Here is a 27,313-nt window from a genome sequence, read left to right on the forward strand (position 1 = left end):
CCAAATCATAAAATATATAAATAAAATGCCACTCGTTGGGAAACGAGTGGCATTTCCACTACTCGTTAGGAACAAAAAAAAAAAAAAAAAAAACTGCACGGTAAACAAATTGGTATCGTGAAAAAAGAAATTTTTTAAATTATTATTTTAAAGTATTTCATCAGTCAGTTTAACAAAATAATATTGTTGAGAGTTTGCAGGACAAATTTCAAAATTTAGTTTTATTTTCAATTAATTAAAGTTTAAAAAAAAGCATTACTTTGTGCATATTCTAATCCACCAAACAATATTTCTGCCAAATTTCGTTTCCCTTGACCAAAGGATTTATCCTGTGGCACGCCAACTCACACATGCGCGTTCTCTTTTATTCTAAATAGATATACAGAATGCAGTTAATTTATCTCTTATGAAACGGGATGTTAATAGTTTAAAGGATGTGTTATTTCTTCTGCAAATATCAAATTTCTTTCAAATGTACTACATGAAAAAACGTTGTGAAACTCTTATTTCTTACTTTATTATTCAATTCCTACAATTAGTCCACACTCTCCCTATATATATATATATATATATATTGTTAAAATTACCAGTGGTTAATAAAATACGTTTTATTCATCCATTCAAATTCAAATACATTTTTAAAACTTGTAATGGATGACATTTAATGTTAATAACGTTTTTTCCAAATATTAATTAATTCAATAAATTTATCCAGTAATTTCTATTTGATCGCCAATGTCTCCAAGTTTGATGTCAACCTCCGAGATCACTGACGCGATACCCGATCATAATATAAGAAAATAAGTTGGAATTCAATTAAAAAATTGTTACCAATTAATATTGTAATTCTTTTTTTTTTTTTCAGGAATGTCTTGACAAAATGTAATTCTTCAACGAGTTTCTTTACTTTAGCTTCAAATTCAATAGTTTAACATTTACATTAATTGAATTAAATGCATAACCTAATTTTAACATATTTAAAGCGAAATTGTAGTAAACTATGCTATGAGGTATTTACTTCTTGATGTGAGATTCGAATGATTTTTTTTCCTTCATATTTATGCAAGCATTTATAACTAAGATGTGAAAGTACTGTATGTTTTATCTATAATACACATTATAATAAATAAGTAGCATAATACGGTGGGTATTAAAAATATATTGCGTAGTGCGTTATATACACATTATATATTATAATAAATTGTAATACATTGTCCAAATAATTCTTATTTAATGTTTGTAGGCTTGTAATTTTGTTAATTTTGAATTTTTAACTTCGGATGCAAAGATTAATAAAATTTATCTTTTTTAGGTTATGGAACCAACCAACAGAGCAAAAATATTTGCAATAGATAATCAAGATTAAATATATGAAGAATGGAAGTTTGACAATTCCTGCATGTCAGCCAATATGCTTAAAGTTAAATATATGTAGTTAACTCTACTTTTCAACAAGGCTTACGACCTCATCCACTCAGTGATGGAGAAGAAAAACTATTATGTTATATATGCAAAGTAAGAAAATAGTTCTCTAAAAAATTAAATAAAAAAAATATTTATTCTATCGATTTTTGTAAAATATATATCATGCGCACTATCAGCAAGCATATCTAATAGATACTTTTGCATAACTTCATAGATATTTATGTTTTAACATGATGAAAACTTTTAATCAGATCTTATTTGTGTTGCAAAAGATTTTCTAAAAAGCATGCTTTAGCGAGGCATATTCTAACACTTGTGAAAGAAACGCCTATCTGTGGATCATACAATATAAAATATTTTCTAATCAAAATACTCAAATTTGGAATATATGCAAGATTACGAAAGGATTCTGCAAAATGTGTACTAAAGTCTTTTCTACGCAGGAATATAAAATACCATAAATCTCGATGCTTGTTAAAGAGAAACCATTTGTTTGTAATGTGTGCGATATAATATTTTCTCCCAAAGGAAGTTTAGACACATTTTAGGACGCATATGAAAGAGAGTCCGTATATTTGTGGGGTTTGCAGTAATGCGTTTTCTCATGAAAGAAATTTAAAGATACATTTAAGGACGCATACAACAGATAATCCGTATGCTTGTAATGTGTGGGATAACGTATTTTCTCACGAAGGAAATTTAAAGATACATTTAAGGACGCATACGAAAGAGAAACCGTATGTTTGTGAGGTTTGCAGTAAAGCGTTTTCTGAGCCAGGAACTTTTGAAGAAACATTTAAGGACGCATAAGAAATAGAAACCGTATGTTTGTGAGGTTTGCAGTAAAGCGTTTTCTGAGCCATTTAAGGACGCAAACGAAAGAGAAACCGTATGTTTGTGGCGTTTCCAGTAAGATTCCAGTTTTCTCAACGAGGAAATTTGAATGTCTATTTACTGATGCATATAAAATAGAGACCAGAAATTTATGAGATATGCAATAAAGTATTCTCTACGAGTACATATAAAGACACATTTAAGGATGCATACGAAACAGAAACTATATATTTGTGAGATATGCAATAAAGTATTTTCTCAAAGTGAAAATTTAAAGCTACATTTAAGAACGCATACGAAAGAGAAACCATATATTTGTGGGATATGCAATAAAGCGTTTTCTCAACGAGGACATTTAAAGACTCATTTAAGGACGCATACGAAAGAGAAACCATATATTTGTGAGATATGCAATAAAGCATTTTCTCTATGTGAAAATTTAAAGAAACATTTGTTGACTCATAACAAAGAAAAACCATATATTTGTGAGATATGCAATAAAGCATTTTCTCAACGAGCACATTTGAAGACTCATTTAAGGACGCATACGAAAGAGAAACCATATATTTGTGAGATATGCAATAAAGCATTTTCTCTACGTGAAAATTTAAAGAGACATTTAAGGGCGCATACGAAAGAGAAACCACATATTTGTGAGATATGCAAGAAAGCGTTTTCTCAACGGGGAGATTTAAAGACACATATAAGGACGCATACGAAAGAGAAACCATATATTTGTGAGATATGCAAGAAAGCGTTTTCTCGACGGGGAGTTTTAAAGACACATATAAGGACGCATACGAAAGAGAAACCATATATTTGTGAGATATGCAATAAAGCGTTTTCTCAACGAGGACATTTAAAGAAACATGTAAGGACGCATACGAAAGAGAAACCATATATTTGTGAGATATGCAATAAAGCGTTTTCTGAACGGGGACATTTAAAGAGTCATTTAATGACGCATACGAAAGAGACACCACATATTTGTGAGATATGCAATAAAGCGTTTTCTCGACGGGGAACTTTAAAGACACATTTAAGGACGCATACCAAAGAGAAACCTTATGTTTGTGAGACTTGCAGTAAAGCGTTTTCTCATAAAGTAAATTTAAAGAAACACTTACTGACGCATACGAAAGAGACACCACATATTTGTGAGATATGCAAGAAAGCGTTTTCTCAACGGGGAGATTTAAAGACTCATTTAAGGACGCATACGAAAGAGAAACCATATATTTGTGAGATATGCAATAAAGCATTTTCTCTACGTGAAAATTTAAAGAGGCATTTAAGGGCGCGTACGAAAGAGAAACCACATATTTGTGAGATATGCAAGAAAGGGTTTTCTCAACGGGGAGATTTAAAGACACATATAAGGACGCATACGAAAGAGAAACCATATATTTGTGAGATATGCAAGAAAGCGTTTTCTCAACGGGAAGATTTAAAGACACATATAAGGACGCATACGAAAGAGAAACCATATATTTGTGAGGTATGCAGTAAAGCATTTTCTGTGGCAGGAAGTTTAGAGGGACATTTAAGAACGCATACAAAAGAGAAACCATATATTTGTGAGATATGCAATAAAGCGTTTTCTCAACGAGGACATTTAAAGACTCATTTAAGGACGCATACGAAAGAGAAACCATATATTTGTGAGATATGCAATAAAGCATTTTCTCAATGTGAAAATTTAAAGAGACATTTAAGGGCGCATACGAAAGAGAAACCACATATTTGTGAGATATGCAAGAAAGCGTTTTCTCAACGGGGAGATTTAAAGACTCATTTAAGGACGCATACGAAAGAGAAACCATATATTTGTGAGATATGCAATAGAGCATTTTCTCTACGTGAAAATTTAAAGAGACATTTAAGGGCGCATACGAAAGAGAAACCACATATTTGTGAGATATGCAATAGAGCATTTTCTCTACGTGAAAATTTAAAGACACATATAAGGACGCATACGAAAGAGAAACCATATATTTGTGAGATATGCAAGAAAGCGTTTTCTCAACGGGGAGATTTAAAGAAACATGTAAGGACGCATACGAAAGAGAAACCATATATTTGTGAGATATGCAATAAAGCGTTTTCTCTACGAGGACATTTAAAGAGACATATGAGGACGCATACGAAAGAGAAACCGTATGTTTGTGAGGTTTGCAGTAAAGCGTTTTCTCAACTAGGAAATTTAAAAACACATTTAAGGACGCACACGAAAGAGAAACCCTATATTTGTGAGACTTGCAGTAAAGCTTTTTCTGAGCCAGTAAATTTAAAGAAACATTTAAGGACGCATACGAAAGAGGAACCGCATTTTTGGAATGTATGCAATAAGACGTTTTCTATTGGAAACATTTTATATTAATATTTTCTGACGCATGCGAAAAAAAAAAGCCTCTGTGTGTAATTTAGGATTTACTGCAAAACAAATGTTGCAGTTCCATTTACCAACCGATTCTAAAGAGTGGCTACAAAGAGTGTCTGTAGTGTTTGTGATGGGTGTAATAAAGTATTTTCTGGTCGAACATTGTAAGGAGATATTCATTGAAGCATACAAAAGGAAAATCCTCATGCCTGCAAAATATGCAACAACACGTTTTCTCTGCGAGGAAATATAAAAGTGCGTTTATAGGCTTATACGAAATGAAAATGAGAGAAATAAAGCCTTTTCTAAACCGTTAAGTTTAAAGCCACATTTACTTGCCACATTACTAACTACAAGAAAACCCCGCATGTTTGCGATGTATACAAGAAAATTTTTTGTCGTCGGAGTAATTATCAAAATATTTTCTGATGCATAATACTAAGCAACCGCATCGCTACAAGTTGTGCTCTTAAGGTGTTTTTTTTTTTTTTTTTTTTTTTTTTACACTTTAAGGAAATTTGATGTTGCATTTACTGACACATATGAAAAAGAAATCTTATATATGTGTGTGGATTTTGGCCATAATATTTAATTCAATGACGGCGTAAATAATAATATTTTGATTTAAAGGAAACATTAAGAAGTTTTTTGCTAGTTAATGGAATACATATATAAATCTCAGAAAAACGAAAGAAAGTGCAATTGGCTCGTGCATCGCATGATTAATTTGCTTGCACGAGAATGCAGCTTAAACTGCGACGTCATCTTGGGAAAGCAGGATCACCACAGTACTCCCATATAAGCTCTATGATTACCCCGCCTCCCTCTATTAGTACAGCAGGCACTAGGATGAGAGATAACGATGGGCAATCTGGTCATCGTTACTTCTCATTCCTGTGGTACTAATCGACGGCCAGATCTTTGTTACATAGAATTCGGAGAGAAGTCATTAGTCAACGGAGAAGGTTAAGGTACTGATTGCTTTGAAGATGGAATTGCAGCTGATGGGGGCGATATGATTGGTGCATGTGATTGATGAGAATTTTCCGATGAACGCATGCTTGACACGATCAATGCTGATCGTAGATTCCTTGCCGTTCTCCTCAATTGTGAAGGTTTTATCAGTATGTCTGAGTACACAGTAAGGGCCATCATGCGATGCTTGCAGGGGTTTCTTAATTGCGTCGTGGCGTACGAAACATGAGTGCAATACACTATAGCTTGATGTGTGAACACTTTTTTTATAATCACGAGATGTAGCTGACGCAGATTTGAGTTGTTCCATCACAGTTCGTAAATTTTGTAAAAACCCATGAGGTTCGACGTTAAGTGAATTGGCCTCAGAAGTTCCTCAGATAGTTTCAGACATTAGTTACACCAATTCTGCTGATGTGGGCACCGCAGATCTTTCTTAAATACCGTTCTGAGTCCGAGTAAAACTAGTGGAATGGATTCTGTCCATTTCGCGGGTGCGTGTCATCTGAGACTTTGTTTTAAAGAACGAGGAAATCGCTCGATTTATTTGCAACGGAACTCGAGATCGAAGTAAAATTTAAAGAAGAAATTTAGTTGCATATATTAAAAAGAAACTATGTATTTGACATTTTTTTGTTGAAGATTTTCTATAGTCATTATTGATTACGAGTTTAATGAAGCACACATAACACCACTTCATGCCTCTGCAACTATAACCTATTGATTATTATTTAAATAGTGTAGTGAGCATGAAATGGGTGAAACATCAAAAGACGCTTCTGTTCTATCCATCGCTGTGACTTTCATCCAAATTGTTCGACGTCTGATATTTATTTATTGAAATTTGGTAAGAGGATTTTAATATTAGATTAAAAAAAATAGCCGAGAGCAAAGAACTGGTTAAAATTCAAATGGGAAATGGCTTTGGCTTATTAAGCAAACTATCAAGGAGAAACTGAAAACTTATGCTAGATAAACAGACTTGCAATTAGTTTGTAATTACAAAATTCTGAAAAAATAATAATAATAAAATTATTGACAAAAAAGGCTGCTAGAAATGAGAAAAATGGGAAAAAAAAGAATAGGACAAAAAAAAATACAAATACAAATAAATGCTATGCAGAAACACGAAAGTAATAGAATATCAATATATATGCGTATAATACTATTCTTGGAAACAGCGTTCTTTAAATCTGAACAGGTCTTGATCTTGTTCGAGATGACGAATGATTCTCTGTATTTTCATCCCGGATCCTTGGGAAGAGGCAACACTACGAAACCAAATTCGTTCTAGTTCAGACCGTTGCCTGGTCATTTGAAAAAGGGATTACATACTGTTGGATAGTGAATTGGAGTGGGACCAAGATGTCCGCAAGGGCAGAATGCATTTGGGATCAGATTGAAACGGCGAAGATGTGGGGAGAATGGCCCATGGAATGTAAAGAAAAGCTTCCCTTTTCCAGTTACTTGGTTCAAGAGAGACTTTGGGGAGCATATTGAATGTAGATCGCCCCGTGTCTCCGTCTTCCGAATCCTTTTGCCACTCTTTCGTCATTTTCTGCTTGAAGAACGATTTTAGGTAGGATTTTAGTGTGACATAATTTAATGTTTGATTCCGCGGTTTCTTTCGCTAGGCTCATATCCCTCATACCTAACGTGGGCTTTAATCCAGGAAACTTTTATTTGTCGGTGTATGATTAGCTTTTTTCAAATGGCCCTCGCAACTGGATTCGGTTTCGGGGGCCTGGCTGCGCTTGCACTGTGGCTTGGTTGTGAACTAATATCGTGAAGTGTTGTGGAATAAGCATACAAATAAATCAAAATCATGCGTTAGGGAAGTGTCTTGTTTACCTTTTTCTAGTAATGTAGATTTAAGATGTCATTTATTGACTTTCACAGTCTAAACTTGCACTGGTTTTTTCTAGCTTTTATCAGTTTTAGTTATATTAACATCCCGTTTTAAAGTAACTCGGGATATTTTTTGGCAAACTCGTAATTTGAAACCGCGGTCAGATGACGAGGATACGGGAGTATGTTTGACCCTGACGGATTTAACGTGGACCAGACAATTTTACACAACGGTTCTTCGTTGGAATCCGATTTCGACCTCAACCCCATCGGCTTCAAAGTCAAGACCTTACCACCAGTCCATTTTACTGACACATCAAAGAGGGAAATAATATTTTTGAGATTTAAGTAATAAAGTATTTCCTTTACACATCTGAAGATGTTTTTACTAATGTTTGCCTAAAACTTTGACGTATTCTGTGAAGCTTTACCTCAGAGGCCCGTTTCAGGAAGCATTTAATAATGAATGTAAAAAGTGAACTAAACGAGTGTGAATTTTATGTTGAATTATTTTCTCCGAAAGAAAATTCTTAAAACATATTTACTGAGAAATTGAAAGGAGAATCATTGTGAATTTGACATTTTTTAAAGAATTTTCCGTGAAAAAAAATTGAGAATATATTTACTGACATATATAAAAGAAAAACCGTCGAATGTGACATTTTTGGCTAACGTTTTTCCCTAACGAATGATTTGATGAAAATGTATTATTTTTATATTAAATGCCACAAAATAGGCATTTCCATGTTATTAGAGTTATTAAAATAAAGTTTTAAAAAAGATGATTGTATCTGGTAATTTTTTCTGTATTAATTTCTTTATTTTTTGAAATTTGTTTCCCTTATGTTTTTATCTAAAAGACCAAAATGAATATTTAAAAATATATTTTTTTTTAATTCTATTTTTGCATTGTTACCAATTTTGAATATTGATCGCAATTGTCGCCAATCTTGAATATTTGCACCATTTCACATCGCTATGATTCGGTAGGTCTTTCTTTTTTCCCCGTTGATGAAAACGTACTGAATTTTTAATTTTCTGGGATTCGAAATTTTATGCATCAAAAACGTATTTTGAACTGAAAACAACGTCTTCACTTTGTACTTCGAAAAATCGTAAAAGAAATTGGTTCTTTTTCGAGTTTCTTCTTATAATTATTATTATTAAAAAGAAAATCTTTCAAAGATTTTTTTCCTTTCGTGTGTCTTTTTAGTTGGAATTTAAAATAAAAATTTCTCAATCAATATAATCAATATATACGTTGACATAATCATAAGACAAATTTGAAGAGCGAATTGCTTATTATTTTTTTTTTCATCCATTGCAAAACGGTTCTTTAAACTAAATATTTGCAGTAACAGAAGTGTTTTAAATATGGAATTTTTTAGTTAGTTAGTTTTGATTTAAATCTAATATTCCCTGTTTAATCTTCATACAGGGTAGTTATAATTTAAGTAATCCTATTCTCAGAACCCGTTCTACCCATCGGATTTTGATGAAGGTATACACATTATATGAATAATGGGGAAAGTCGAATTTTGACTACCAGAGGGCATTTTTTTAAAAATTCCTTTTACAATTTAGTGAAATCTATAAAGAGATTTGCAGACAGAGCTCGAAAATCATTCTGCGTGCCTTTGTCATTGTCAATCATGCCCTTACAAATGGAAGGTCGAGTTTTACTCGTAAAACTGTTTTATCAGAACGGCAGCAATAGCTTAGCTGCACTGCTTGAATATCGTCGTTTAAATTAATCGCGAAAAGGGCCCATGTCGAAGAATTGTTTGATGAAGATAATTATGAGATTTGAGGAGATAGGAGACTTGGGTGTATTGACAAGGACGGGGTGGAAAACGGTTGTGAATGAAACTATCGAAGTAGCAGTACAGTTAAAAGAGCCTGCAGTTTCAGCTATTCTTTATCAAGTATTCGTAAGTTCGAAAAATTCTGCTATCATTTTAAACTGGTATTCGTATAAGATTCACGGTGTGTAAAAGCTGCCACCAAACGGTCTATGAATTTGCTTGCCGATTTTTCGCGAGAATGGAAATTAATGATGTGTGGCGTTGGCAAATTCTATGGTCAGATGAGGCGCAATTTTCTTTTGATGGAGCTGTGAATTGTCAAAATTACCACATGTGGGGTGTTTCACTTCCTAATGACCTGCACTAACAACTGATTACGTCACTTCATGGTGTGGATTTACGGCTGATTTTATTATTGGACCATTTTTCTTTGAAATCCTTAACTCCTCAAGGTCCTAACACGTGCTCTGTCATGAATGGACGATGCATTGAACCATTGCTGCTAAGAGGAATGTTTGTAGACTACTGTCCCCATGCAAGATGGAGCAACTCTCCACATTGAGTGGAATGTCAAATAGCTGCTTCGGGCTAACTTTGGCGAAAATCGTCTAATATCCTGAGCTTTTCTGGACACTTGTCCTCCACGCTCACCTGACTTAAACCACTGCGAGGACTACTAAAAGGCCATGTTTATGGTGGAGGAATTAGGACTTCTCCTGAATTAAAATCCAGCATTACAGGCCATGTTGCTGCAATTCCTCGAAGGATTCTTCGCGCTACCATTGAAACCATTATCACGCGCTTTCGACTCTTAATTGATATCAATGGAGCACATGCTGAGTGCATTCTGTATTTGGATAAATTTTAATGACTCTGACAGATTGTTTGTCCTTCTTTAGGCTCTACGATTCTTCCTAGAGGTCAAAATTTGAACTACTTTTTTTTAATTTTGAGACCTTTCTCTCATGGTCCATATTACATATGTACCAAGTTTCATGAAAATTCGATTGGCGGAACAGATTTTAGAACAGTCAGTTTGAATAGGGTCACTTTAATTATTACCAGCTTGTATGTGTATAATCACAATTTTAAAGTGAAACTATCTCTTGTAACTTATTTGCAAGAATCATTTATCGAAAGTAGTTGGAGAGTAAATTTAATAAAGCTACATTTTTTGCGATTTTATAAAAATTGTAGAATTTTTAAATTTTGAAAATTAATTTTATAATTTTCAAATGTCACATTTTTACATTCTCTTTTTTTACATAAACTGTTTATTATTTTTAAAAAATGACAATTTATAATTTGATTTGATTTGATACATGAGCTTATAAAGCATGCATTTCGGTAGGTACAAAGAATACTTTGTCTAATGATTTTTTTTTCATTCGTTTACAATATTAGGGTATCCTTTATTATAATTTTACCTTAAATCAACGTGAATATTGTTCGTACTCAGATTCGAAGACCATCCGCGCTTTTGCGCATGCGTCAGGATGCCTTTATCCAGTCAAAAGGGTGGGTGAGAGGACCAATGAAAGGATTAGATATTTACATTTAACAATTAGGTGAACTCAGATTGTACGTAAATAATTATAACATGATGCTTCACTATGGTTAGCAAATGTGGACATTAATATGCAGTTCACATTACATTCGGAATTTTAATGTTATCAGATGCATTTTTATAGTTTTGTTGCCTTTTATTTCAAATATAGAAGTAAATCATCAAATATTTAAATTTTTTATTTAAATGCTTAGTATAGAAAAATGTGATTCATAATCCAGATACAATATAATAACAGTGAAAGTAAATTTTAACCACTCTTGGCATTTATCAAATTGGATTTTAACATTATAACTTTAATTTCAAAAATAAATTTAGGATAGCACCAAACGAAACACTTATTTACTATATATCTGTCATTAACAGTGACAATATTAAATGCTATTAATAAATTTGATACACTCCTTGTAATATACTATGTAATACTATAGTCCTATATTAGCTATCTTTAAAGATTTATTTTGGACATGTATTTAATAATATATATATATATATATATATATATATATATATATATATATATATATATATATGCATTATTTCAGTATTCTTTATTATATAATGTGAGTTGTAATAAAAAAAAAATTACGTAAATAAAATATAGGTAAATGCTACAGATTCGGTCCCATTAAGAGAAAATTTAAAATTAAAATTTCACTAAAGAAGACTGATTAAATCTCACTGAATCGTGTCTCTACAATTTTGCAGTAAATTTTACTGGTTATGAAATTTTACTTTAGAAGGTTTTTAGATTGTGAATTTAGAGTAACAGTTTTGATTACTTTTCAAAATTCTTTAAAAAAAATTAATTTAGATACGAAATTAGAACAGAAAGATAAATTTTAGATTCCACGTAATTACTTTTAGAATCAACATTTATTTTTTAGAGCCTATGGATGAAAGATCCTTGCAAATAATTTGTTCCTTATCAAAAAGCTTAACATTTGTGGTTACATAACACATTCTTTATATATGAAATATTTTTACAAATCTCCAGTTATGACAAAATTTATTAAATGAATTGCAAATGCTACAAAAACGTTTGCTTGAAGTGTAGGAATATACAATATTAATATCAAAGCACTGGATAATTCCAGAATAAACTAATCCAATGTGGCTGATATTGCTGCAATGATCAAAAATGAATTGTCTACCTTACTTCTAATACTATCTTTATCTACTACCACTACCTAACTTCTCGTTATACTTTTGAAGAAAAATATTTTATTTTTAAGTTCCTAAACATCCAATTATTTTTATGATAAATCAGCCTTAAATTCATAAAACAATAGATACAAAATATGGCAAGAATTGTGTGAAAAACAAAACAAAAACAAACAAACATGGTAGAGATTTTTCAAATATTAATAGATTTAACACCTATAAAAAAGCCTATGTCAGAAAAAAAATTCAGCTTCTTAATAGCTGAATTTAATTCCCTTAATAAAATGCAGGAATACAAAATAATTTTTACTACGAAAATTGCCTACGTTAATAGTGCCCATCCTTACTAAAAATGTACATTATGAACAAGTACAGTCTCAAGTTTTACAATGTATAATAGCAAACAAAAATCATTTTAAAACCCAAAAGAATACTTAATTATAGATTATTTAAATTTAAAAATAAATCAATTAATGGTTAAGTAGATCATTATTCATGAAAACATACATGCATCTGTGTAGTGGAATTTAAATATATATATATATATATATATATATATATACACACACACACACACTCGTGTCCAAAATTAAGGTCACAAAAATGTTTTTCAAAGTAATTCTAAATAGCTACCAGTAAAATTTAAACAAATTATATTTTGTATATTGCGAAGGACCGGCAACACGATATTAACCTTTGTTGTGGAAAAAAATGCTGCTTAGCATTAGTTTTTGAGGAACTACAGAAATTAGACCGTTTAGGCATCTGGGATTTTTGCCTGCAATTTTATGAATATTGCATAAAAACAAAAAATTTAACATGTTTCCAATGAGAATGAGTTCTCATAATCATTTAGACGATTCCTTGAGATGCAGGGCCGTTGGCAGGCTTGGAGCAGGGCAGTCTCAGGCGGAGGTGGCTCGATGGTTACAAGTGGCACCGAAAGTGGTATTCAGGTTGTAGAATTAATTCCAAACAAGTGGTACTGTAACCAGGAAGGCCAGCCAAGGGTGTCACAGAGCAACGACGCCTGCACAGGATCGCTATTTGGTACTAAGCGCACGACAGCATAGGCTGACAATGGCTCCTAAATTTGCTCGTGACCTTGCTGCTGCGTCTGGAATAAGAATTTCCAGACAAACAGTATACAGACGTCTAGCAGAGAGGACCCTGTATGCCCGACGACCAGTTGAGTGCGTCCCTTTGACTGCATCCAACAGAAAAGCCCGGTTGTTCTGGTGCCGAACACATCAGTCTTGGGCACATCAAGAAGAGGGGCATGTTCTTTTCAGCGATGAGTCGAAATTTACCACACAGAGTGACACTCGTTGAATCTTCATCTGGAAAGAGCGAGAAATCATCCCTCCTACGTAAAAGAAATCGGCAGATTTGCTGACAGAGGAATCCTTGTCTGAGGTGGCCTAATGTTGGGCAGTTGTACACCACTGCACGTCTTCGATGCGGGTACTGTCAATGCACATCGCTATTGGGATGAAATCCTTGAAGCCTGTATGAGGTTGTTCCGAGGTGCTTTTGGCCCAGACTTCAAGTTTATGGACGATAACGCGCGTCCACACAGAGTCTAGATCGTTGATGATTTTCTTGAGGAAGAGGATATTCGACGTATGGACTGTCAATCGAGGTCTCCGGATTCCAATCCTATTGAACATATTTGGGATGGTCTCGGAAGAGCCATTGCACAGCGTAACCCCCCTCCTAATACCCTCCAATAGTTAAAAGCCGTGCTTTTGGAAAAATGGGCTTTGTTGCCCCAAGCATTTATTGACACCCTCATAAACAGTATGAAAGCTCGTTGTGAAGCCTGTATAGCAGTGCACGGTGGTCACACTCCATATTAGACAGGCTTTCCCCGAGATAAATGCTTTATCTCTGATTCATAATGTAACACTTTTTGATATAACTTGTTTCTTAATTCCCAATTAAAATCTTTTACATGTTGTTATGTGTCTATGTTCTTTCTTCCATTGTGGTGTACCTTTGTGCCAAATTTCGTGGCAACACAGTGAATAGTTTTTCATTTTTCGCAGATTTTATGTTTGTGACCTTAATTTTGGACATGATATATATATATATTAATTTAACACTCATCAATTTCCTAATGTTTATCTTAAATTTGCCTAATTACTTTAGTTTAGAATTTTCTATTATTCCCTGAAGTAAATAATGTTTTTTCATTTAATTATTTTAAACACATCTGTTAATACTGTATTTCCCACGCCACAAACAAAGGGATAATAATTACAAACACCCTCACATTCTTTCAAAAATAACCAAGATCCAATTTTCTAAATTGACATGCGTCAAGGAACTTCTATTAGATTTCCTTAGTAAAATTAGTTTGCTCATATGTTGTGAATGAACACATTTTAACTTCAATCCATGTACATACTTTGCCTTCCCATAGAAAAATAAATTGAAATTTATTCTAAAAGAGTCATCTTTTTGGATAAGAATCTTCCAAAATTATTCTATATATATATATATAGTTATGTTTTCACAATTTATGTTATTAAGGAAAAGAAAAGAAACCCAAAAAACAAGATAAAAAACTTATTGTAGAAAAGTAAATCAGAAAGTTATTAATTTTCATATTATCATACAAATATCTACTATCATATTATATCTAGAATGTTATCAAATTTTGATACCATAAAAAGATCAGATTTGCTTTCAGAATTAAATCTTAAAAGAACTATATTATTCCAAATACACACAAATTTACGTTTGAAAGAAGTGATTTATATTAAATGTTTAGCAAGTATTGATGGCAGAAAAAATAAATATTTTCAATATCCTGTTTGCAGATCTGTCAACTTGCAGTCATCATCTCCTTCATTTAAGAAATCAAATATATATGATTTCTGAAATTCTTAAACTTGGATCTCTTGTTTTGATTCTTTTAGAATTAGATAGATTAAAATGAGATACCATATCACTTAGAATAATAGAATTAACTGATTTTATTGTTCTAGAAGAAGGAAATGAGCTACTATATTGCAAAAAGCTTTAAAATTTTTCACAACAAAAATGGAATTTTTTTGTGTGAATATGGGATATTAACTCGATTACATTTGGCTTCTGAGAGTTTTGATACACTAAATCAAAAGATATTTGCATTGTTATCTTAAAACTAAATTTTATAGGAATATGCACAATGGGGATCAATTCACGGTCACGTGTCAGGTACCAAACAAACCGTTTCTGTTCAATTTTCAACCGTTCTGCGCATGTCGGGGCGTCTGCCGATAACTTTGATGTAACTATTGTTTAGTAAATATTAGACTAGCCGATCAATTATTAAACATTTCTGATTTTTTTAAAGATATTATTTTGAATTATTTTCTCCAAATTTTCGTAGTTATATAATTTTATTTCTTATATTAAAATTTTAATTTGTATTTTCAATGGAATTATTGTTTTTGCACAAATAATTAACTTCGCTTTTTAATTCGCTTCGTGCTGCTTTATTCTTTTCTTTCCCATATCATTTCCCCCTCCTTTTTTATCCAAATGATACATTTTAACAAATGACTATGGCAGTGTTTTTGAAAATTTACATATGTTCTTTTTTACATATTATTTAAATATTATTGAATGTTGAATCATATGAATATAGTTCTTTTTAAAAATAAATTATTACTCTTAGATAAAGTAATATATTAAAGCTTACTAATAAAATTATTACATTTTTTTTCTTATGTAATGATTTTTATTAATATTGAGACTTTGATGTTTTCAATTTGCTCAGAGGAAAGAAAAAGAAATTCAAATTAGTATATATTGAATAAATTATGTTTACAATTTCAAATTATGAAATATAAAATGTATAGATATCTTTTTTTTTTAAATCTATGCAACTTATGAATCAGTTATTTCATTTTAATTTGTAGAGATCATTAAAGAAAAGCAAACAAAATTACGCTTTCATATTTTTTATTTACACATTACAAAAAGACATAATAAATATAGATAATATATATATATATAATAATTATTTTAAAAAATATGATCAAATGGATGTTTCAATGTACTCACTAATTCAAAAAACTATCAACATTTATTTTTCTAGACACTTAGAAAAAGTATAAACACAGTATGACAAGAATGTGTTGCGGCTCTATCTGAATTCCATTTCATTCAGTCGTTTCTCCTCTAATAAGATTCAAAGATGTGGGTTCGTAATGTAAAATAATTTACTCGTTGTTAATCTGACTCCATTTTATTCTCACTTATTTACAATTCTATTTACCTGCTATATATAGTTACTTACTTTGTATAGTTGCCATATACAAAAAGAGTATATTGCTTTCGCGCGCAATTAATTCTGACTTTAGAGTTTTGAAAGTAAGTTATAGCTCTAGTATGCTTAAAGATAAATCTAGTTTTTAGCCAATTGTGCTCGTAATATCTTAACCCCCTTTTGATTTTTAAATTAAGCGGATACAAAATCAAAATAACTCAAAATTAACAAAATATTACATTCAAAATATTAAGAAATCAAAACATGAAATTTACATATTTGAAAAGTATATAATAAAGTTCAAAAGTTAGTTAGAACGTGAAGGTTTAACTACTCTTCTTCCACTTTTAGTTTTTGTTTCGCAGTCGTTATTTTCTGAGCACGGGATTTTGATTTCTTCATACGAAGCAACCGATTCGTTTTTTCTTGCAACTACAGGATCGTCATTGTCTAATGCCAAGGGGATAAACGTTTCACAGGACGCACAATTTCTCCGCTCGCTGTTTTCAGCTTTACTACTCGGATGCAACCATCTTTCCCAGGGAAAACTTCGATTATCATTCCCAAAGGCCAGTCTAGTCGCTTTTTGATATCACTTTCAATTATAACATTATCTCCCACTTGCACTTGTCTAGATTCTTTTCTTTTTGGCTTCTTCTGGATTAACAAGCTTAGATATTCTTTTCGAAATCTTTTCTTCAAGTCCTCTCGTAATTTTTGTTGATACTGATATCGTTTGGAGATATTTACTTTATCCAAATCGGGAACTCCTACCTTTATAGTATCTTGAATGAACATCGAGGGAGTCAGTTGAGTTAAATCATTAGGATCTTCTGACAGATAACTCAGTTGTCGAGAATTGATGTTGGCTTTTACGTCACAAAGAAAAGTAAATATTTCTTCGTAATGAAGCGATGCCTTTCCTAAAACTCTCCTTAAAAGCTTCTTCACCATCTTAATCATGCTCTCAAAAAATCCGCCCCACCAAGCCGCTGCTGGGGAGTTAAATTTCCACTGGATTCTTAAGACGGAAGCGTCATTTGCAATCTTGTCCCAATCAAGATAACCCATCAAATTATTTGTTCCAGTAAAATTTGTTCCGTTATCGTTGTATATAGCCCTAGGTCACCCTCGTCTTGCGACGAATCTTCTAAAACCTAAAAGGAATCCATTAGTTGAAAGACTCTGTATTAATTCCAAATGAATGGCCCGATATACAGCGCAAGTAAAAAGCAAGATCCAGGCCTTTTCCCCATTTTTTAAATGAAGCGGCCCTGCTAAATCCACTCCAGTGACTTCGAATACCAAGGCTTCCCGTACACGGTCTTCCGGCAGTGGCGCGGGAATTGATTCAATTTTCTTGCTTGTATATCTTTTGCATCTTATACACCTTGGGAGCACTTTCTGGACAGTTTTTCGACCTTGCAGAATCCAAAAATTTTGACGGATATCTGTTAGGAGAACTTGAACTCCAGCATGGGAAGAGAACAAATGATGTTCGAAAATCAATCTCTCCACTAATGGGTGCTTGCTTGGCAATACTAGAGGGTATCTAAAATTTTCTTCATCATCTCGTCTAGTAATTTTAGTTTTTAATCTAATTAGTCCATCAGAATCACTGAACACACAGAGTGATTTAAGTTTTGATATACATCTTCGTTATTAAAGGTTTCTTGTTGCACGATTTGTATCACCTTTTTTTCGGCCGCATCTAGTTCTGTAACATTTAAAAGGTGTTTTATCTTGTTAATCGGATTTCGGCAATTTTGTACAAATCGTAGCATTCATGCTAGCATTCGCACAATTTTTGAATATCTTGAGAACTTGTACAATACCAGGATTTATTCAGATCTATAGAGTTGACCAACGTTACGACCCTCTTTTTCCTTTCTTGGAAAACCTCTTCAAAATTGTATTCAATGTCTATCGCTGGCCATTCTTCTTTTGAAAGTTTCAACCACTGTGGACCCTCCCACCATCTTGATTTCAAAAATCCTTGGATCCAAGCCACGGGAAGGGAGATCAGCAGGATTGCAAGTCCCTGGGAGATTCTTCCAAGCATCCTTTGAAGAAAGACTTCTTATTTCTTCTGCTCTGTTATTCACGAACGTACCCCAATGATCTTGTTTTTGTATCCAATAAAGGGCGACAGAAGAATCTGTCCAATAAAAAGTAGATACGTCTCTCAAAGACATAGATTTTTTAATGTCTGAAATTAACCGAGCTCCAATGCAGCATGCCAATAACTCTAGACGAGGTATTGCAATAATCTTTAAAGGTGCTACTCTACTTTTTGCCTCTATAAAATATATTTTGACTTCTTCTCCCAAGGTATTTCTCAAAAATACAACAGTACTGTATGCAACTTTGCTGGCATCACAAAAGGAATGAAAACTTAGTCTTTCCGTGCCGCCATTGATCTTTACACATCTAGGGATCTTAACTTCAGACAGCAATTTCAAATCAACAATGAAAGTTCTGAATTTTTTCTGAATGTCATCTGGTCGAATTTCATTCCACCTTAAGTTTCTTTTTCAAATGTTTTGCACTAAGAGTTTTAAACATATTGTCACAGGACATAAAAATCCCAGTGGATCAGATATCTTTTGAGTCGTTGACAGAATATTTCTTTTACTGCAAACATTAAAATTAAATTCAGCATTTTGTAAATCACAGAAAAAGAAATCTTCATTTATATTCCATAACAGTCCAAGTACTGAGGTTGGAGCGGTTGGCTCGTCTCGACATAGCTCCCTTGTATATTCCCAACCCCGAAGATCAAAACAAACCTTGGACAACAACGGCCTTGCTTCTTGGATGAATCGGGTCAGATCATCTGCATTGTGCACGGATGTCACACAGTTATCTACATAAAAGGAATTCTTCAGTATTTCGGAGGTTTCTGGAAAGCGCTCTTTAGTTTCCTCTAGATGATTATACAAAACCGCTGCCAGGAGGAAAGAACTACACGTGAGGCCAAAAACAAGACGGCGGTGACGAAGTATCTCAAATTTTCTTGTTTCGTAATCTTCCCACCAAAGAAATTGTAAAACATATTGATCCTCTTTTGCAATTGAAATTTGAAGGAAGGATTTTTTAATATCAGAAATTACCCCAATGTCATTTTGTCTGAATTTTCTTAAAATGGGTGGAATTTGCTGTATTAAATTTAGTCCTTTTTCGAGACAGTCATTTAAGGACGAAAGTTTCTTAACTCGACAAGAAGCGTCAAACATTAGACATACTTTGGTTGATGACTTTTTCTTAAAAACACCTCTGTGTGGCAAATAATAACTTGGATTTCCTTCCTTCATTTTGGGCACTTTCTTTATTATATTTTCTTCAAGCCAATCTTCAAAAACAGCTTCATATTCTGCATATTTTAACTTTTGTGAAGTACGGATACAACGTTGTTCAGCTGTGGATTTATTGTCTTGTAGAATTTCTTTTGCTTCTATCCAAGGTAGCTTAACTATGTATCTGCCATTTTCATCTCTATCCACTGTTTTCATAAAATGATCCATTGCGTTTCTTTTCATTTCTTCTTTGGATTTAGCTTCAACTAAATACCTAAAGTTTACAATTTCCAATAATACCTAAAGTTTACAATTTCCAATAATACCTAAAGTTTACAAATTCCAAAGATCAGCAATAGAGCTATTTTGTATTAGCACTGAAGTCACCAGATGAGGGGAAGTATTTTCTCCTTTTCCTCCAAAACTTTACCCATGATCAGCCAGCCTAATTTTGTTTCATATGCTACTAATCCACATTTCAGATTATATATATTTCCTGAGAATAACTGTCCACAAAAGTCAGCCCCATCAGCAATTCAATGTCAGGACAATCTTTGCCTTGATCAGAGAGTATTATATTCTTTTTCTTTAACTCCTTTTCCCAATTTCATTTTTTGATCCGAGATATTTTTCCGCATATAATTGGTTGATCGAGTACTTGCATATCGAAACTAAATCCAGTATTCAAATTCTGAAGAGTTATTTCATATAGTCCATGATCTTGTTTTTCTAACGTAGATCCACGAAATACCGAATGTATGATATCTTTAACTTCAATGGGTCTCAGATTCATTTCTTTAATTGTTTTCTTTAATAAGTATGATCGCTGTGAACAGCTGTCAATAAGAACTCGTATTCAGCGTGTTTTGCCTTCTGCTTTAATATAAACTTGCAATGTTTGAAGGAAAACTTCTTCAGCAGCACACTGAATGGATAAATTGACATTCAGATTCTCTTCCACCTCAGGTGTTTTGACTTTTGATTTGTTTATTGGTCCAATCAAAGCCCAATGTCTCTTATTACAAAGCAGGCACTGTACATTTGACTTGCAAATTCTTGATGTATGGCCATGCTTTAAACAAGTGAAGCAGCATTTTTTATTTTTCAAAATCTCTTTTTTTTTTTCAAAATCAAATTTTTTGGTATAATAACATTCTTTGCTTTCATGAGTTTTTGCACCTAGTGGTATGTTTTCTTTTTTCTATACCACCTGAAAACAAATCTGTAGCCGTAGCCACAGAATCAGAATGTAACACTCTTTCTTTCCTCTTATTATACTCCTTTCGTGCAAATCCTGTTTTCGCCAAACATCACTTTCTATTTCCGTTTTCAGAAAGAGTAATAAGTTTTTCATTATAAGCATTGCTTTCCGAGTCATGATTTGCTATCACAATAGGATTACGTAACCATACTCTGAAAATATTTTCAGGTATGCAGGATTCCACGAGGGGAAAAAGCATTGCTGATTACATGTCTGATGTTAATCCAATTGATTTTACAGCTCTTAAGTAAGTTTCTAATTTATCATGAATTTCCTTTTAGCTTCTGTAACATTTATTATAACTAGTTTTAGTAGCTCACGAACGTAGTACTCAATAAGCAACTCATCCCTTCCGAAACACGATTTTAAACTTTCTATTGCCTTGCAATAATTCGCATTTGTTAGAGGATAACTGTCTATAGTTTAACGTGCTCTAGTTCCTTCACTTACACATTGGATCAAATATTGAAATTTATCTTCATTTTCTTATTTATCATCATTATGAATACGTTTAAATTGACACCAGAAAGCCAGCCAATTCTTAATTTCACCGTTAAATTTAACGAGTTCTATTTTAGGTAACTTAAGTTTTCGTTTAATTCTAGGAGAAACAGAACCAACGCTTTCCTTTTGAGCGTCAGAAAGTTTAGTTAACTATATGTCCACATTTACTTTCGCATCAATCATTTTTGTGCTGTATTTAGGGATTGCAATACCGGGATACCGAATACCGGTATTTTGAGCCATTTTACAATTTCGTAATACCGGTATTCACCAGTTTAAATACCGGTTTTTCGGTATTCACTAGACATTTTTTAAATTGTCTCCACTATGTCTTCAGGGATCGCAAACATAGCAAAATAGTATACGTTTTTGCTTTTTTGTCTCCCAAACTGGCGAAATTAATTAGCTAATTAATGGCTTAATTAATTGCTTAAATCTTATTTAGCGAAACATGGATTATCCCTGAAAGAAGATATTGTATCTATAACGACTAATGGAGCAACAGTTATGAAAAAATCTGGTAAGTTGATTGGTGCAAATCAGCAATTGTGCTATGCTCATGGATTTCAATTAGGGGTAATAGATGTATTATACCAAAAAAATAAAGTACAGAAGATTCCAAATATTGTGGATATAGAAACTTCGGATTCCGACATTGAATAGAGTAAGAGTTAGAGTGATATTGACAATGAAGATAATGACAATGTAATTGTGGAAGAAGATATTGCTAATGAGGATGAAATATTAACCCATCAAGAATTGCTTCCTATAATTTATAAAGATCGAAAAATTGTTAAGATATTTAAACTTTCCTCTACAAAAAACTCCATATTAAAAAATATATACTGACTGAAAATAAAACATAATATATGTTAATAATATATTCTAAGACACGTTGGAACAGTTCACTCCTAATGATGGAACGGTTTTTGAAATTTAGAAACCCAATCCAAAAAGCAATAATCGACTTAAACTTGCAAATTAATTTTTTCAGACAGTGAATTCGTCTTAATATCCAGAACTATATCAGCTCTACTTCCAATAAAACTGACTATAGAGGCATTATGTGGGAGAGATTTTAATTTATTAACAGCTAATGCAACAATAAATTTCATGTTGCAATCATGAAAAAACAGCACAAATCACTATCTGAAGAACGTAGACGTAGATGCCGAAAGAGTGGTTTCGACACCTGGTAATTTTTACACAAAATTACTTTTCAGCTTTAATGACAGTACAACTGATGCATTATGGTTTTTAAGATCACATTTCAAAAATTTGTAATAGTATCACAGACTGAATAGTGATATTTACACTTTTTTTGTGATTTAAATAAATAAGTTGTTCCTTTACTTTTTTGTGATTCTTTATATACTGTTATAATTTATAAGTTCCATATTATTTTTTGTGATATTACACTCTCTTATAAAACTGGCAAATAAAACAAAGAAACACCTTGTTTTCTTTCTTTTTCTAAAATTTCTAATACCGGTATTAAAACCGGAATCCCGGTATTAAGATCTAAAAAATACCGAATACCGGTATTGAAATTTTGGTCCGGTATTGCAATCCCTAGCTGTATTTCTCGATTTTCATATATTCATCCTTATACTTTTCGGTATCCGGATTTTTCTGAAGAAAACTACATATTTCATTATCTAATTTGGCCAAATCCGAATAAATTCGTTCCAAATTGCCGAAAAGTGGTTTAATTTCTTTTTCCTGAGGTTTAACGATCTTTAATCTTTCAATCAGAACATTATATGTTTTCGTAAAGTTAGATCTAATAGGTAGGTATTCGCTTCTTAACGAACATCTCCATTTTTATTCCGCTACTTAATTCTTATTGCAAATAAAAACAGACGTACCGTATTTTTAGCGATCACGTCCGGGTCACCACAATGTTGAGACTCTATCTGAATTTCATTTCATTCAGTCATTTCTCCTCTAGTAAGATTCAAAGATGTGGGTTCGTAATGTAAAATAATTCACTCGTTGTTAATCTGATTCCATTTTATTCTCACTTATGTACAATTCTATTTACCTGATATATATAGTTGCTTGCTTTGTATAGTTGCCATACACAAAAACAGTATATTGGTTTCGCACGCAATTAATTCTGACTTTAGAGTTCTGAAAGTAAGTTACAGCTCTAGTATGCTTAAAATTAAATCTAGTTTTTAGCCAAAGGCGCTCATAACAGAAAGGATAAATTTTCCACCGAAAAGAGGAACTCTATGGAAATACCTTCATATTGCGGTTTTCAGTACAAACCAAAGACAGATCTTAATCATAAGATCGCACATTGTAGCTTGGAGATTTCGTTTTCTTAGGGAAATGATAAAATTCCAAGAAGTAAAAATTAACATTATTTATATAGATGAAACGTGGTTGGACAGCTATCTTTTCTTCGAAAAATGTTGGAGAGATGAAAAAATTGGCGCTGCCATCAAAGATATCTCAGGTCATTGTCTGATTTTAGTTCATGCTGGATCAGAATCTGGTTTCTTTCCAAATGCCGGATTAATATTTAAAGCTGGATCTGCAACTGGATTATCACGGGCAGATGAACTATGATAATCATAAAAAATGGATAGTTGAGAAGCTGTTACCTAATATTCCAAGGAATTCGGTATTAGTTATGGATAATGCAACTTATCACACAAAAGTGATGGATCCCGTACCCACAAAAAGTTCAAAAAAGGATAAAATGTGTGTCTGGTTGCAAAAAAAGCAAATCCCATATGATAAAAAAAAATGCGAAAAGTTCAGTTACTCAAACTGATTGCTGCAAATACAAGTGACGAAAAAAATATTTCATTGGCGAAATTCTAAAAGAACAAGGACATGATGTTTTGAGACTTCCCCCATATAGGATCGAATTTGTAGCATGTACCTATCTTTTTTTTTTTCCAAAATTTTTTGATTACAATTCACATTATATAATAAAGAACACCGAAATAATGCATATATTTTTTTATTATTAAATATATGTCCGAAATAAATCTTTAAAGATAGCTAGTATAGGACTATAGTATTACATAGTATATTACAAGGAGTGTATCAAATTTATTAATAGCATTTAATATTGTCACTATTAATGACAGATATATAGTGAATAAGTGTTTCGTTTGGTGCTATCCTAAATTTATTTTTAAATTAAAGTTATAATGTTAAAATGCAATTTGGCAAATGCCAAGAGTATTTAAAATTTACTTTCACTGTTATTATTTATATTTTACCTGTGTTGCGAATCTTATTTTTCTATACTGAGCATTTAAATAAACAATCTAAATATTTGATGATTTGCTTCTGTATTTGAAATAAAAGGCAACAAAACTCTATAAAAATGCATCTGATAACATTAAAATTCTGAATGTAATGTGAACTACATATTAATGTCCATATTTGTTAACCATAGTGAAGCATCATGTTATAATTATTTACGTATAATCTGAGTTCACCTAATTGTTAAATGTAAATATCTCCTTCTTTCATCGGTCCTTTCACCCGCCCTTTTGACTGAATAAACGCATCCTGACGCATGCGCAAAAACGCGGATGGTCTTCGAACAATATTCATGTTGATTTAAGGTAAAATTATAATAAAGGATACCCTAATATTGTAAACGAATGAAAAAAAAATCATTAGAAAAGGTATTCTTTGTACCTACCGAAATGCCTGCTTTGTAAGCTCATGTATCAAATCAAATTAAGTTATAAATTGTGATTTTTTTTTAAATAATAAACAGTTTAGGTAAAAAAATATAAAAATGTGACATCTGAAAATCATAAAATTAATTTATAAAATCCGTAAAAACTGTTGTAGCTTTATTATATTTACTCTCCAACTACTTTCGATAAATTATTCTTTGTAGCACCAGAACTGTGATGCGTCACCGGATGGGTTGACAGATCTCTGCCTTAAACGAACATTCAAGCCACCCTGACACCGGAAATAGAGTATTTGCGGAGTTTTTCTTCAGTCTGTATGTGGTTCACTTGCTTGCATGTGAGGAACCCATGTTTAACGTAAGGAATATAATTTTTTTAGTTAGTTAATTAAAATTTCTCTTAAATTATTACTTGACTAATACCTATAAATTGGCGCCCTGTAAGCGGGACCATGCAGCTTGTGAATTGCACGCATGGCTCAACTTTGTTTTAGGTAAAAAGACGGTCGTCTGTACCTTTACGGAAAGAATTCAACCTGATCAATTTGAAAATAGGTATACTGCCTCTTATGGAGTCTATAATATCAGATACATCCCGCATCTCTCAGATAAGTTTCTTAGTTTGTTTTCTGTATGATCGTGTATTCTCTTAACAGGAAATGAATTGCTAGAATTGTAAATTTATGCTTTGATTATTTTATAAGTTCATAAATTGTTATTTTAAGGAAAAATCTAATTTTGAATTAATCAAATGCTTTAAAATTTTGTACTTCGTATGCAATGCAATTACTTTCGTTTCTGACATTGGTATGTTCATGTGATCTCTTAACAGGAAATGAATTAGTAATGTTGTGAATTTATGCTGCTTTCATTATTTTATAATTTGTTATTTTAAGGAAAAATCTCATTTTGAATGAATCAAGTGTTTTAAAATTTTGTACTTCGTATGCAATGCAATTACTTTCGTTTCTGACATTGGTATGTTCATGTGTTCTCTTAACAGGAATAATAGTATTGAATTAATAGTATTGTGAATTTATGCTTTGATTATTTTGTAAATTCATATTTTGTTATTTTAAGGGGAAAAAAAACTAATTTTGAGTGAAGCATGTGTTTCAAAAAAGTCTTTGTATTTCATATGCAATGCAATTGCTTTCGTTTCTAAATTCCAAGATGAAAGATGTTCCGATGTTGCCACTAGAAATTTTGTAACTTTCTGTTTAGTTTGAGGATTAAACTGTTGCCACTATAAATGTTGTAACTTTTCTGTTTACAAACATTGGAATTTTGAGATTCAGCTACACTTTAATGTGGTTATGTTCATCTCGGCAATTATAATTAAACTGTTAATATTAAATTTAAATTTTATTAACAATTAATTGTATTTGAAAATAAATTTGGAAAATAAAATTTTGTGAAATGTTCTTGCGATGAATTATGATTACTATGCCTATGATGATTATGCCTACGATGAATGATAATTCGTTGTGTTTGATGGTATTGAGTTATATCTAATTGATTATCTGAATGAGATTGATTATGATGTAATTAAATTTATTTACTCTAAATATGATTTATTATATAAATTTCGAAATATCTAATGAAATCTATTTGAATTGAATTTTGATTACTATTTGAGTTTAGTTGTAGAAAGTAATTAATGGTTAATATAGAGTGAGTTGTTTAAGATATATTTAACTTTATCTACTCTGAAAACTTAAATAAATGGAAGAAATCGGTGATAGGTGTTTGGATAAAATTATGATCGCTACTAAATATTGTTGTTTCAATATGTGTAATTAAGTGAGCGGATCATGACGATGTAATTAATTAGAATTTAGTTTAATTGATTTGTATATGCCAATTTAATTACCAATTCCGTCATTGTATAAACCTGTAGTAAACATTTATTCAAGTCAAAAGGTTCATTTTCAGGTGTTAGCAATTTGAAATATTTAATTGATAAATTTGCAAAATTTGCCTCTGAAATAAAAATAAAAAAAGGTAGTTCAAATTTTGACCTCTAGGAGGAATCGTAGCTCCTAAAGAAGGACAAACAATCTGTCAGAGTAATTAAAATTTATCCAAATACAGAATGCACCCAGCATGTGCTCCATTGATATCAATTAAGAGTCGAAAGCGCGTGATAATGGTTTCAATGGTAGCGCGAAGAATCCTTCGAGGAATTGCAGCAACATGGCCTGTAATGCTGGATTTTAATTCAGGAGAAGTCCTAATTCCTCCACCATAAACATGGCCTTTTAGTAGTCCTCGCAGTGGTTTAAGTCAGGTGAGTGTGGAGGACAAGTGTCCAGAAAAG

At 32.2% G+C, this 27,313-nt stretch overlaps 1 protein-coding gene across 4 annotated transcripts in view; it reads left to right on the forward strand.

The window, feature by feature from the left end:
* Window positions 1–25,983, forward strand: part of LOC129975316 (zinc finger protein Xfin-like) — a 55,318-nt gene extending 29,335 nt beyond the window's left edge. For 2 of the 4 annotated variants that reach the window (XM_056088371.1, XM_056088372.1), the window contains one exon: window positions 1,313–8,212. In XM_056088371.1, coding sequence (XP_055944346.1) covers window positions 2,411–4,639 — 2,229 coding nt within the window. In that variant the 5' untranslated portion in view covers window positions 1,313–2,410 and the 3' untranslated portion in view covers window positions 4,640–8,212. Of the gene's footprint in view, window positions 1–1,312; window positions 8,213–20,984; window positions 21,064–25,197 lie in introns of those variants that run through there. The other 2 variants (XR_008785033.1, XR_008785034.1) reach the window with 2 other exon arrangements.
* Window positions 25,984–27,313: the final 1,330 nt, after the last annotated feature.

The sequence above is a fragment of the Argiope bruennichi genome, chromosome 7, assembly GCF_947563725.1.
Source record: "Argiope bruennichi chromosome 7, qqArgBrue1.1, whole genome shotgun sequence".
NCBI classification, from domain to species: domain Eukaryota; kingdom Metazoa; phylum Arthropoda; class Arachnida; order Araneae; family Araneidae; genus Argiope; species Argiope bruennichi.